The sequence below is a fragment of the Kryptolebias marmoratus genome, linkage group LG17 (genome assembly GCF_001649575.2).
Source record: "Kryptolebias marmoratus isolate JLee-2015 linkage group LG17, ASM164957v2, whole genome shotgun sequence".
In the NCBI taxonomy this organism is placed as follows: domain Eukaryota; kingdom Metazoa; phylum Chordata; class Actinopteri; order Cyprinodontiformes; family Rivulidae; genus Kryptolebias; species Kryptolebias marmoratus.
Window position 1 is genome coordinate 19,751,609 of NC_051446.1, and position 14,783 is coordinate 19,766,391.

The window sequence follows — 14,783 nt, forward strand, 5'->3', positions numbered from 1 at the left end:
GGAAAATAGATATATGAGCAAAAAAATTAAAACCCAAAGCCGGAGCGCACTTTTATCGCATTCTGAAAACAAACATATTTAGGCACCTTCTGTGTGTTTTTTACTTCATAAAAAAACAAAGGAGTCAAAGATTAACAGATGGAGAGAAAATTACATTTGAAAACATTACATATTTTCTACAATTAGGTTCAGATTTTGGCTAAACCCAGACTACGGCACTGTGCGTAAAATGTGCGTAAAGATGGCAGTGAATTCACAAAAATCTGCCCATCGTGGCCATAGAACCTCTGAATACCACACTGAAAAGTGACTGTCAGTCCTTTTTAAGCATAGAATTTATTATCAAACGTGGGCGGGAGGGGTTGTGGTGGGTGTGTGTGTAGTAAAACAAGCTGTCAGATAATATGTTCCGCGAATTGATTTCGATGGGAGGAGTTTCTTGCCTCGAGGGGGTAGGTAAACACCTTCAGCATCTTTTCAAGCCGCGCTTCCACATGTGGAGCTGCAGCTTTTTGTGGCGAGGCGTGAGGCGGACGCGGGGGGAGCGGTCAGTCTGAGTTTTCACTCCCAAGAATATGGGGATTTCATGGCGAGGACGTGGGAGGCAATGTGACCCTCTTCAAAGTTCTCAGAGCTTCTGAGTGCTGCAACCAACAGGTAAATGTTTGTTTCCCTCTCAAAAAATCACAAAGGGATTTCTTTTAATTATCTGTATGTAAGTTGAGACAGATCTAATAATAATGATAATGATAAACTATATTAAACCTCTGCAAATGATGTAACTAAAAACCTCTGGAAGTTATGAAATGTTTAACTCCTTGGAGATTTTATATTCATTTTCGTGTTTTTAAAGAGTATTTTAAAATAAAAAGTAGCTTTTAATTTTTTTGTCACTCACCTCAAAGTTAACCTTTAAATCTATTGTTTTGTCAAGTCTGTGTTTTAGGGGATTTCTGTGAGTCAAGATGCTCAGCGGTTAGATTCTGAGCTGTTTCAACTGTTTCAAAGTGTGGACTTTCAGCTCCTATTTCTCCCAGAAATGTTCAGTCTCAAGTCTCATTTTTCAAGTTTGAAAAAGTGATCTGACCAGTGTATGAGTTTTCTCTGTACTTTGGGAGGATATATTTATATCTATTTTCCACCAAACCGACTTTCATCTATTTTTCTTCTATTTTTTTCTTCAAAATGTGCCTTAATTGACACTAAAAAATAATTGAACATGTATTTATGTTTGCTGGCTGAAAATGCCTCTCTTAAGAGTAATATAATGACAGATTTAAAACAATGTTTTTAAGGTGCATATCAGGTTGCAGAGGTGAGGGATGGGGCGCAGCTGGATTTCAAGGACACGCAGCATATTGCATTAAAGTGATGAAGAATGACGTCGCGCGCTGCTGGCTCACGTTCACATGTAGCTCATTTATTTATTTATTGCACAGCTTTTTTTCACCTTTACCTCCTTCTTTTTTAATGTTCCAAAGCAGGGACGACAGAACTCAAGTCTCTTGACCAGACTTGAACTGAAAACATGTCAGTCCGCGGGAAAGAGGCGACAAGAGGCCAAGACAGCCAAGTATGAAACTATCCTGTTTAAACTGATTCAGTTACAGTAGTTTTGCAGCATCACTTTCTAAAATACAGAGCGACGATTCTGTTAAATTGGCCAATTAGCGCAGCTGAGTTCAGCACGACGGACAGCACCCACTGCAATTTCCCCAGTGACCGCTAGGGGTGACAATTCTGACAGGTTTCTCATGTTTTGTGTCTATAACACATTATGTCAGATGGTAAGTTTTACACACACTCCTTCTTCTGCTATTACTGACCATAAACTGCCATTCGGATTGCTTAATAATAGAGAGATAATTGTGTTTTCTGCAGTTTGATTGGTGGAAAACTAAATCTGGACATTTTAATTACTTTCATTTTCCACAAATCTCTTGCTTTTGACAATATAATCAGCTTGGCCTATCATCTGTGTTCAGAATGCAAATCATGTAACTTCAGACAGAAAAAATAGTAAATTTGCACTTTCCAACAATACCCACGAGGGAGTCGAATTTATTCTCAAACAAGCCTCGAAGCATTCAAGATGAATTATTAACTCAGAGTCTGAAAAAAAATACATTAGAAAGCCACGCCAAGGAATTATTTTTTATACATAAAAGGAAACTGAGTCAGAAGAAAGGCATCAAACTTAGATCACCTGCTGTCTTTTAACCACTTCTTGAATATTTAATGCAGTTATTCTGACATCAGGTGCTGCCAAAGGTCCCGGTCCCCCCACTGAAACAAACCCTCGACACATACCTGAAATGTGTGCAGCACCTGGTGACAGAGGAGCAGTTCGAGAAGACTAAGACCACCGTGGAGAAGTTTGGGGCTCCTGGAGGTGTTGGAGAGGTTCTTCAGAAGAAACTTTTAGAGCGGCAGGATAAGACAGCCAACTGGGTAAAAACAGAGAGATCTAACACATGTTGCATCTATTAGAAAAAGACAACAAAAAAGGGCTTAGTTTTCGTCACATCAATAAAAGATTTTTGCATTTATTTATTTAAGCACATAGATGTGTTTCTTTGTTCAGTATCATCAATTTTTGATTTGAAAACCCCATACAGTGGCTAAAACTGATTGTTCAATGATTTTTTATAATAAATAATAAACAACATTGAATTTAACTATCCTAAAATCAAAGTTTCAAAGTGATATATAACATTTATCAGAGCTGAAAGAAAATTCTAATATTTTGTGATGATTTATAGAGCTTCTGCTAGGTCAATTTTCCCTCACACGTCTGCTTTAGCTCACTGAAGTCCATCACCCTCCCACTCTTTGTTTCATCTGCTGGATGATACACTGCAGTGTTTTCTTTCCTCCATTACCCACAGGTCTCTGAAGGTAATAAAGCCAAACGCTTTACAAAGCAACATTTCTCACAGTGTGTCCTGGTGTTTACTTTCAGGTATGTGACTATTGGTTGGAGGACATGTACCTGAACAACAGGCTGGCCCTTCCGGTCAACTCTAGTCCTGCCATGGTGTTTCCAAAGCAGGCATTCAAAGATCAGAAAGATGCCCTCAGGTATATGCCGCTGGACTTTTGGTTCTACCAAAGTATAGCTTTTAGGCTTCAACAGCAAAATATCAAAATAGAAAACAAAAGTAAAGACTTTTCATATCTTTTGATGTTGGAAAAAAACAGAGCAAAATGTAAAAGATCATGAACATACACCTGTAAGATGATGTGCAGATTTTTACAGAACTAATAATGTTTGTAAAAATATTTCAAGGCTTTAAAGTTTGAATATAAAGTGTAGTTTTGGTGTGGGTTTTGTAATTCTTTTGTGAAGGAGCCAAATAAAATCAATGCATAAAAGAAACAAGTATTTATCATGATTAAATAATCTGCTTCTTCTGTTACTTTCTTGATTGACAGAGTTCTTCATTTGTCCTCAAAATGAAAGGAAAATCAAAAATGTGAAGGAGAAGGAGTTGAAGGAGAATTCAAAACATCAATTTCTGGTTTCTTGTTGTCCCTTACAAAGACATTATGACTTTTTTATCAGACTTTGAAAATAACAATTTAAGAAGCCAGAACCTTTCAATTTTTTTGTATAAAATTATTTTAATTTCATTTGTGTTTTGTTTGATTAAAGACTGATGAAAATCAACCCTTCAACTTACTCTTTGAGAAAACAAGTGTAGGAAATTAAAGTTTCCTGATGTTATAGTGCCCACTCACTGTTTTTGCTGGTGAAAACACAATCCCACATATTTTACCAATAATATGAAACTTCTATCTTTTTTTTTTTTTTTTTGCTGCTGACAAGGTTTATGTTCTTTTCAGCAGACAGAGGCCCAGATTAGGATCTGAATTACAGCCATGCTCATTATTAAATGAGCCACAGTCCACCAGACATTACACCGGTCCCTGCAGCTCTGTAACTCAACATCAGCTTCTGTCAGCTCGCACTGCGTTAACTGAATATTTCCAGGACACACAAAGCAGCTGGTAATCCAGTGACATGGCCACTTATTAGATCGGGAGTGACAGGGCCAAGCTCTCCGCAGAGACCATGAGTCTGGCCTCATCCAGGGGTGTGGTGTGCTGCATCTGCCTCCTCTGTATTGATCATGCTTTGAGCGTAATAACACCGAGACAAATGACATACGACATGAGACCTGACAAGGCGCTGTGTTCTCCCTGTTTGTCCCTCACTCACATATACAGACAGACAAACACACACAGATCGCTCACTGTATCCAAGTAATTTGCCATGATTTGATTACTGTTGGTCTTTAGAGCAATATCTAATTATAGTCAACATCCAGTTCTTTATGTATTTTTAGTGTTTTAGAGCAAAATTTGACAGCATTTTTAAAATTTCCCCTTTTTTTAGATTTGCTGCTCATCTCATCCAAGGCGTGTTGGATTATAAGGCTCTTGTTGATGCGTAAGTTCTGTTCGTAATTTATCACCTGCCACTCTGCAGCCACTGTGGATTTATTTTTAAAATATCTAATAATGATGACTCAGAGGTTATCAAACATCTGTGATTGTGTCTTTCAGGAGAGCGCTGCCACTCGAATTTGCTCGAGGCCAGCTGGCTGGGACTCCTCTGTGCATGGAGCAGTACTACCGCCTCTTCAGCTCCTACCGTTACCCGGGGTTAAAGACGGACTCGCTGAAGGTCCACATGGGTGCAGCCTCCTCAGTGCCGGAGCACATGATCGTAGCATGCAAGAACCAGGTCAGAATGCTGACCATTGATTAAACTTGTCTCCCTCTGTTACACTCCTAACAAAAGACAATACTCTATTTATTTGAAGAAAAACTATGAGAGGATGTATAAAACCAATTCCAAAAAAGTTGGGATCTTGTGTAAAATGTAATGTTTTGTTATTTTATTCACAGTGGAACATATTAACCATATCAAATGTTTAAACCAAAAAAATATATTTTAATTTGATGGCAGAAACACAAGGTTGGGACAGGTCTATATTTACCACTGGGAAACATTGCTTTATTTATAACAATAGTCTATAAACATCTAGGAACTAAGGAGACCAGTTACTGGAGTTTTTTGAAGGGAATGTTGTCCCAATCTTGTCTAAAGTAGGAGTTTAGCTGATCAACAGCTGTTCGATAGCTGTTTTTGATGGATTTTTGCTAAATGAGGCAATTTGTTGTTCTAAAATCTATAAATACATTTCTGCATTGATGGTGCTATTCCAAATGTGTAAGCTGCCCATGCCATAGGCACTAATGCACCCCCATACCATCAGAGAGGCAGGCTTCCGAACTGACTGCTGATAACAGGTTGGATGGTCCATCTCTTTCTTAGTGTGGAGGATGTGGTGCCTGACAGTTTTCCACTTTGCCTCAGCCCATTTAAAAGAAGCTTTGGTCCAGAGAAGACATTTCTGGACAGTGTTCACATATGGCTTCTTCTTTGCCTGATAGTTGCTACCATAAAAATCAAAATTATCTTTTTTTTCTACAAGTGGGTACAATTTATTACTTTCAACATTTAATATGCTTATTATGTTACGCTGTGAACAAAATATGCTTTAATGAGAAGTCATTGCACTGTATTTTTATTTGCAATTTACACAGCATCCTAACCTTTTTTAGAATTGGGCTTGTAAGAATGTTAAGAACTGATCATTTTTATACCTAAACTTTTATGTATGTTTAAAAGGTTTGCGCTATGCCTTTCCTCTCACAGGCCTTTTATTTTCTGATCAAACAAAACAGTTTGATTTCTGTTAGAACTGTTAGCGGTCAATCAATTGACTGATTTCATCTATAATTTTACTTTTTGCTGGGATTAGATATTCAGACTGGACTGAACATATGATATGCATGACTGAATATCATATGTTCAGTCCTAAACGTCCTTCATGTCTCTACAACACCGCCTTGTATAATAGTATTTAAAGATGTCAGTGTCCATTTGAATATTTAAACTAGCCAGATTATCAAACATGAACTGAATGACCAGGAAGTGGCAAACAAAATATAAGTCCAATCAAACATTGTGAAGCTTTGCTTATCTCTTTTAAGCAAAACTTCACTGAAACAAAAGAAGATAAAAGAGAAAAAGAAGGTAGTCATCACTAATTTTCCATGTAGGTTTCAACAAGAAAAACCTCCTTGAAAGCTTCTGAATGTTTTGCAGAAATAATATAAATAAGAATAAATCAATTGTTTACATAACTCAGTTTGCATGTTTTTATCAATATTATGCTCAGAATTTGATATGATAAATGTTTTGTGACTCTGCATAAAACTGAAGTAGCTGTTATTACCTTTTTTTTAGACAGAAATGTTTTCAATTTGCTCAAAGCTGTATTTTTTATGTCAACGAGTCACAAATATTGGTAAATACCTGAATATTAAACTGATCAATTTTAGACAAATTTTAGAAACTGATAAGTAAAAAAATAGCCACTTTGAATCCTGCAGTTGAATTTTTTTTTTTTTAACAATCATTTTTAAAGAAAAGTCATGAAATAAACTGGGAGGGTGAAGTAATCAGGGTTTTAAAGAGGTTTAGTTTTAGTTTATCTTAATCACAATTTTGTGTCACTTTTATTACTTTTCAAAGAGGCATTTTGCTATTAACCGAACCGGCTCACTCTTAAAACACCTGCACCAAAACAGCTGATCTCAAATCTGTAGTCTGTGCCCAGTGCCATTTAATTATCCCCAAAGCGCCCAAGTCCTGACTGATTCTCATCATTCACTCAAACGCATAAAACCCAAAGCCACCAACATCTGCAGGAGCTCTCACCTGGAAACGATTCTGGGAGCTTCTGAGCCGTCTGCTGAACACGAGGCTCCGTCCCTATGGAGATAGAAGACGTTAACTTAATTACTGCTGATTAAATCTGCCACTTTGTCTTAGTGCTTCCCCGAGTTACAGTTCCGCTGATGGCAGCAGAGGAGCCATATTGTTTGCAGCAGTTGGCCGTTTTATTGCTAATGATCATATCAGCTCAGCTGTTCAAATACCACATAGCAAAGCTCTGCTGATAAGGATGCATTCCACTTATTATAGTTGCATCTAATAGAAATTATTTTTCTTATAGTTTTTTGCGCTGGATGTGGTGGCAAACAACAAGCAGCTCAGTGAGATGGAGATCTTATCCCAGCTGGAGAAGATTGTGAAAATGTCAGAAAATGCTGAAGAGAGACACCCTCCGTTTGGTCTCCTGACATCAGACGGCAGGACAGAGTGGGCACAAGCAAGAGAGGCACTAACAAAAGGTTCCTCAGAACGACCTCCTTTCTGATCACTTTTATGTTTTTTCTTAACTCAATTTACAAAATGTCGGGTTGTTCTATAAAAAGTATATAAGAACTGAATGCAATGATTTACAAACCCATATCTTATTCACAATGAAACATGGTAAACATGTTGAAACTACAAACTTGTACCATTTTTGGCGCAAGTAAATTTTATTTTCTGTCAGCAGCACATCTCAAAAAAGTTGGGACGGGTTTATGTTTCCCCCTGTGAAGCATCATGTCTTCTTATAACAACAGTGAAAACGCACAGGAACAGAGGAGAGCAGCTGCTGGAGGTTTTAGAGGGGAATGTTGTCCCATTTGTGTCTGATGTAGTATTCTAGCCGATCAACAATCCTGGGTCTTGTTTGTTGGATTTGTTTTCCTTTTTTTGCTAGATGGGAGCAGATGTTGTATGTACTTTTCTTCACCTATGGTGCCTTTCCAGATGTGTCAGTTGCCCACGCCAGAGGCACAAATGTACTCCCATACCATCAGAGTCTTGCCAGTTTTTCAATTTTTCATTGACAAACAATATTCTGAATTAAGTTTTTCAGACTGGCGAACCTACCCATCTTTACTTCTGGAAGATTCATCTTTGCTAAAATGTTATTTTTTACCCAGTCCTTTTACTGACCTGTTGCCAATTAATCTAATTCATTGTAAAATGGTCTCCCTGTTGTTTCTTATTCATGCTGTGCTTTTTCCAACATTTTGTTGCCCATGTCCCAACTATTTTAAAATGTGTTGCTGCTATCAAAATTAAAAACGACCTTTTTTAAAAATATTGATACAATTTCATACTTTTAAGATTTGATATGTTTGCTACATTCTATTGTGAATAAAATAAGTGTTTATGAGATTTGCACATTGTTGCATTCTATTTATTTTTCTTTACTTTTTTCAGAATGTCCCATCTTTTTCAGAATTGAGATTGCAAACATATAAATTTATCTTCCAATTTCTTGTCTCCAGATCAAACCAATCGGGACTCTCTGGCCTTGATTGAGAGCTGTGTTGGTGTGGTGTGTCTGGATGAACCCTGCAGGCTGCCACCCAGTGACACCAACAGGGCTCTAATGATGCTGCATGGTGGTGGTCGGGAAAAAAACGGTGCGAATCGCTGGTATGACAAGTCAATGCAGGTAGGATCGTAATCAAAGCACTTCTAATAGTTATGAAAACTAGACAGTTTTTGCATCCTCCGTTTCTTAGTTTGTTGTAGGAATGGATGGGGTGTGTGGTGTGGTGTGTGAGCATTCTCCATTTGAGGGAATAGTTATGGTGGAATGCTCTGAGCATCTGATGAAATACATGTAAGTTCTCACAATGGAGTAAAAATACCGCCATGTCAGTAAACGCTGCTGTAAAAAACAAAAGATTTGCTGTTTTGAACAGAAAAGGCAGTCCTTCCAAGATGGTTAAGCCCTCCAGTGAGAGACATCTTCCTCCTCCAAGAAGGTTGCTCTGGAAAAGTAACTCCCACATTCAAGGCCTCTTGGAAGCATCAGGAGATAGACTCCAGAGGCAAGAAGCAAACTAATTCACAAATACATTTACAAATTTCTCCATGTATTCCCAGAAACACGCCTCACATTTTTTGGCTTTTCGCTTCAGGCTGGTGAATAATCTCGACATGGACGTTTTCACATTTAAAACTTATGGGAAAGAGTTTATCAAAAAGCAGAAGATGAGTCCAGACGCGTTTATTCAAGTTGCCTTACAACTTGCATTTTACAAGTAAAGTAAATTTCTCCGTACAGTATGTATTAAAATCAAACAGGGGGAAACATCTCAATAACAAACAGTGTCAAATATCAGATGCAGGGGGAGGCTCGTGTCCACGTATGAGAGCGCATCACTCCGTCGTTTCCAAGAAGGTCGGGTAGATAACATTCGCTCGGCCACTGCTGAGGCCCTGGCTTTTGTGAAGTCCATGGCTGATGAAAGAACAACTTTCACAGTGAGTCATTTTTCTCACTTTCACCCCAATTATTTACTCCCACAGCACTGCTCATCTCTAAATGAAACAGGTGTAAGTAGCCGGCTCTGAATGCCAAACCCAGTCTACCAGATCAAACAGATGATCTCCCAGCAGATTTGTTCATTCTAAAACGAAGGGTAGTTGGAAGTGCTGTCTTTTTTCTACATTAGAATAAATATGGGAGTACGTTTATTCTGAATTCATTTTACCTCTTTAACAGGATTCAGAAAAAATGAAACGACTACGAGATGCAATTAAGGCCCAGACAGATTACACGATTGCTGTGAGTATTTCAAACTACTTAATTTTTAAATTTTTCGTGTCAAAGGAATTTGCAAGCCTGAAAGAAACATAGTCTGTCCTTTGATCACCAGCTGACACATTTTTTTGTCATAATTAAACTACTTGATCAGACTTTAGACAAAATAGCTCAATGTTACAGCAGCTACCTTATTTCATCACACCTTTTTAATAATTGTCGGCTTAGTGAGCAATTTATCCTGCACCTCTTTTCTGTGCCTTATTAGTTACTGCTTTGAGCTTCCATGTTTAACTAAATTTGGACATAAATTACACTTAATAGGCCTTGAAGCATGTTATTAAGGGAGAATAGCAAGTGAAGCCCCTACAAAACATTTCCCTCATTTACATTTTGGCCTCAGATAAAAGTTACTGATCTCCTATTTAGGCCTAAGTATGCTGTAAACAATGCATTGAACTATCCCAGATTTGACTAATGTAAATGTTTGACATGCTAACTGATAAATCCTGATTTCTATTGGTCTTTAGGCAATCACAGGAATGGCAATAGACAATCATCTTCTTGGACTTCTGAGGACTGCAAAGGAGCTCAACATGGAGAAGCCTGAGATGTTCTGTGATGAGACATATCTGACCAGTAACCATTTCATCCTCTCAACCAGTCAGGTAGCACAATGCCTCTTTATTTCACAATTTTCCCTCAGAAGACTTGTTTTCAATTTTGCACTGAAACAAACACGCTTATTTTGTTTTTCAAGAAACCCAACAATGAATCTCAATAGATGGATCTCATTAAGGCCCTCTTGAATAACTTAACTAATGCTCAAATCATTAGTACTTGCAGAATTGACAACCTGGGTGATAAGCAAGCAGAACAAACAGATCTGTACAGTTTAACCACTTCTTTGTGTATTAAAGACAACTATACAGAAGACTGAACAATGAAAAAAGAATCCAAAAGCTAAACAGGACGAGAGATTGCAAAAGTGCACTTGCAACATACACACATACACACAAGGTTGTCAAAATGTACAAAACCAATTAAGGTTATTTAGTTTATGCTGGTGTTGGAGATTTTGCAGAGGGCTCAGTGTTTGTTGCTGCTGTCTTTTTAATTTGAGACTCAGCCAAAATAAGACTCAGCAACAATTTTTCTTTCTCAGACCTTCTCTTTATCATCGCATGCTTTCTTGGCAGCACACGAAGATCGCACTTAAAATAATTACTGGTGTTTTTTCCCCGTTTTTTTTTTTCTTTCTTTTTTATTCAGTGCTCAATGCTGCTGCAAACATAAGTTTAATGAAGAGGACTTAAAATATTATATTCTCACAGGGCCTGACTTGTAATGTTTGACTAAGAGGTAATTGTATTACTGCACAAAATAACTCATTTTCCCCCATTTTCTTGGAAAAAACTAATTAGCAGAAAAAAAATGTTATCTTTTACAAATTGACAGCAAAATGGTGTTGCTCATGTGCCTTTGTATGATATATTGATCAACATTATGACCACCAAGTAATTCAGGGAAGGTTAATTATTAGCCACAAACAACAACAACAACAAAAACAGTCAGACCAGTCAGAGCATGGATTAAAAACAGTGGTTGGTACCTGGAAGATTTTTAGGATCTTGTGGGATGTGGGATTAGGGTTTGTGTGGACTGAGTTTAGCAAAGATCCACCTTTGGTACCTGGCAAGTTTTAATAGGTTAACATCTTTAATCAGTTCTAAAATTGGGGATGGGACTGCAGTATGGGTTATGAAACCCCAAGTAATGGGTCTTGAGATAATTTCCATCAATTTAAAATAAAAAATAATACCCATAATTAATAGGTAACAATCAGTACTCATAAATAGATAACTGTTTGTCTTTTTATTATGGACTTGTCAATTAGTTTATTGGCCATAAATGTATATTTTAACTATAGCTGGTTAACAAGTGTCACCCTCTATTAATTGTGGATCAGAAATCAAAAGGTTTGGAATCCTTGCTTTGAGTCCAGCTTCATATTATAGAGATGAGAGACGGAAACTTGTGCTTGAGATGGTGGTGAAATCCTGAACAGGGTTCACGGTGTGAAGCTGGGCTCAGGGTGAGGCATGAAGCATTATGTGGAGCTGAGCTCCAACTGAAGCAGCGGCTATGGAGAGAAGCTGGACAGTATGCCCATAGTTAGTTATTTTTTTACTTTATTTGTTTTGTTTTTTTTTTACAGTTTTTCAAGAATAACATGAACAACAAAAAACAGAGTTTTAAACATTTCAAGGTGTGTTTAAACATAAGTGGCTCAGTCATCAGTCTGGTCTTACACACAAAAGTCTCTTTCAGGAGTGAGTACACAAAATGCCTATGATTCCAATTCATAGACTCCGTAATGGCCTGTCTCAATCTTATGAGCTTTAAATAAATTCTTCTACCTGCTGAAGTATTTTGAAGTTCTCTGGATCCACTGATGGCTGCATTGTTCTGCCAAGATCCATCGTTCTGAGGTGAATGACCCAAATGAAGGACAGTGAGGAAGAAGGCGGTCAGGCAGGTGGCGTACCTCAATATTTCAATAAAACAAAGAGCTGTAAAAGCAGAAAGAATAAAACTTTGGCTCGGCATAAACAGGACTTCAGAAAAGGAGGGAACGACTTGAATGTGACAAAGAACAACTGAAAATCTTGGAAGTACTGTATATACTGTATACTGAGAAAGTAATGACATTACAAAAACCTGGTGTAACAGAGAAACAGGAAGTAATCCTAACTAAAAGCAAAATGGGAACACAGAAACAGAGAAAAACTTAAACAAAACAAGACAGAAATCATAAATTGTGACAAAACTACAGTGTTAGACTCAGAGCCATTTTTTAAATTATCCTGAGAAAAGAAAAAAATGCGTAAGGTAACGGTCAAACTGTCATGGCTGATGGTGCCATCTACCATAAGAAAATTACATTAAATGGAAATAATTTTACTCAATCTTTAAACTTTTGTTTTGCTCAACTCACAAAACTGGTTTAACTCAGGCTCTGTTTTTTTTATGTTTTTTTTTTCTGACTCCAGGTTCCTACAACACTGGAAATGTTCTGCTGCTACGGCCCGGTGGTGCCCAACGGCTATGGTGCCTGCTACAACCCACAGTCAGACCACATCATCTTCTGTGTGTCGAGCTTCTGGGAGAACACGGAGACGAGCTCGGCTGTATTTGCCAAAGCCCTCAGTGAGGGCCTGTTGGAAATCCAAAATCTGTGCAATAGAAGTGACGCTGCGGCTACCAAAGCGGCAAAAAGCAGCCAGGCGGCCAGCCAGCCTCATAAATCAGGAAAGTAAGCCATACTAAGAGAGCACGCCCACTCACCTGCTTCACTCAGTAGTCTTAGATTTACAGTCAGCAGCTTAAATGCCCTCGTGTGTCATTTGTGCAACACTTAAAAAAAAGCCTTAAAGTGACCGTGTAGCTACATGTACTACGTAAATGTTTAACATAATACAAATGAAAACTTTAAAAAGCAACCTTTTCTTTGGATCTGTGAGGACAAAGAATGAAGTTGGGTCTAAAACTGACTGGTGGGTTGAAGTGAACCTCTTAAGGGACAAAAAGCCATGTCCTTTTGGTAGCACTGATCTGAGGGCAAACTCCTCAGTCAGAGAGCATTTCTAAAGATCTTAATGTGTATTTTTCACCCACTGTGTAATGCATCACACATGACAAAAACAAAGAGTAACTTAATTAAATGTAATGGTTGTGACATCCTGTAAATGTGACCCAGCCATCTTTTCTCTGTGTGCCAATTTATCATCACTGTGAGACCTATTTCAATGTGCAAAATTATATTTATTCTTTTATGTATTTTTTTAATTTGTTGATACATGATGTTGCCAAAGAAGTTGTGCATATGTGAAGTCTGTCTATCAAAGCACTTTAAAATATCTGTTGTACATAAACCTATAAAATAATACTTGTACAAATAAAAAACTTATCATAAATGATGTGGGTAAAGAGAAAATAATGTGTTAGGTGCTGCTGTTCCAGTGTAATATCTGAAGTCTTTAACTGGGTGTATTATATGTATGTTAAAGCAATAGTTACAGTCATGGATGTCAAGTGTTGCAAACTGTGCTGCTTTGTAAGCCAAATGTAGTTCAGAGCACTGCATTTTTTATTTACATTTAAAAGAAGAATAAAAACAGACGTGTTTTGTTATCTGTGCAATAAAAATAATCAGAGGGTTTGTGTGCAATTTGTTAGATCAGCTTGTTAAATGTATGGAGCTTATATGTTATTAATTTAACTAAAAATTTTATTTTTGATAATAGTNTATATATATATATATATATATATATATATATATATATATATATATAAAACACTATAAAAATTAGAAAATACTTTAAAAATGGATATTCGGTGAGTGCCGTGGAAGAAATTCTCTGTAAAAATATCAGCTTTTGGGTCTTGTTTGTTTGTTTGTTGTGGCTTGTGTTGCAGTGAATCAAATCATTGGCTATCAGTAACTGTGTGAATACTTGTTGTTTTGATGACACATGTATGTATCTGTCAGCTTAAACGAATGTCAGTCTTGTAGATTTCAAATTCTATATTAAATAAAAGTAGTACCTAAAACATGCATGATTTTTTTTCTTAAAAAGCTGTATTTTAGCAAATCTATGTGAATATATCCTGGGATGTTAGTACAAAATCAGAATGCTTTAACGTAATGCAAACTATGTTCTTTTTGTCAGGGGTAACATTTGTGTAATGTTTTGTTTTTTATGTTAACTAAACATGTTTCTACCTTAATGTTTGCCTGTCTAATAGGGGTAAGACGTGCAAGAATGCAAAATTTGTCATGTATTGTTTAGTGAGTGTTTTATTTGCATGACCCATCAAAAATTACAATAATCAGCTCACAAGACCTGATTAATGTGTTTTCTTGTGGCCTGAATAATTATTGTTGTAATGACAAACGGTAATGTAATTAGTGTTCATTGCTACGGTAAAAAGAAAAATATTGTTGTATTAGGAAAATTTACCATTATGAAGTCATATCATCATTATTTTTGAATAGATAAATCCAACATTTAGTGACTTTAAAAAGTTTGCTTGATAAATGAAATTTACAGCTTCAGTTGTAAATTAAAACAAAAGTTACATGAAAATGCAACTTCATGAATACTTACAACATAAAGCTATTTTCCCTCTTAGTGTTGGCATTTTTTATGAATATGTTTTAACAATTTATTTATTTATTCTTTT

At 36.9% G+C, this 14,783-nt stretch overlaps 1 protein-coding gene across 2 annotated transcripts; it reads left to right on the top strand.

Annotated features, from left to right (window-relative positions):
• The first annotated feature begins 469 nt into the window (after positions 1–469).
• Positions 470–14,152, top strand: LOC108246008 (choline O-acetyltransferase-like). Of its 2 annotated transcripts, none has more exons than XM_017433330.2 (15): positions 470–657; positions 1,482–1,573; positions 2,260–2,451; positions 2,963–3,081; positions 4,400–4,453; positions 4,570–4,750; positions 7,095–7,272; positions 8,269–8,438; positions 8,509–8,609; positions 8,692–8,820; positions 8,911–9,033; positions 9,115–9,256; positions 9,498–9,560; positions 10,067–10,204; positions 12,590–14,152. In XM_017433330.2, the coding sequence occupies exons 2-15, from the start codon at positions 1,529–1,531 to the stop codon at positions 12,854–12,856; spliced, it is 1,902 nt and encodes a 633-aa protein (XP_017288819.1). In that variant the 5' UTR covers positions 470–657; positions 1,482–1,528; the 3' UTR covers positions 12,857–14,152. The 2 variants fall into 2 exon arrangements, with proteins under 2 accessions (XP_017288819.1, XP_024857922.1); XM_025002154.1 differs by having other exon boundaries at positions 1,485–1,573.
• Positions 14,153–14,783: the final 631 nt, after the last annotated feature.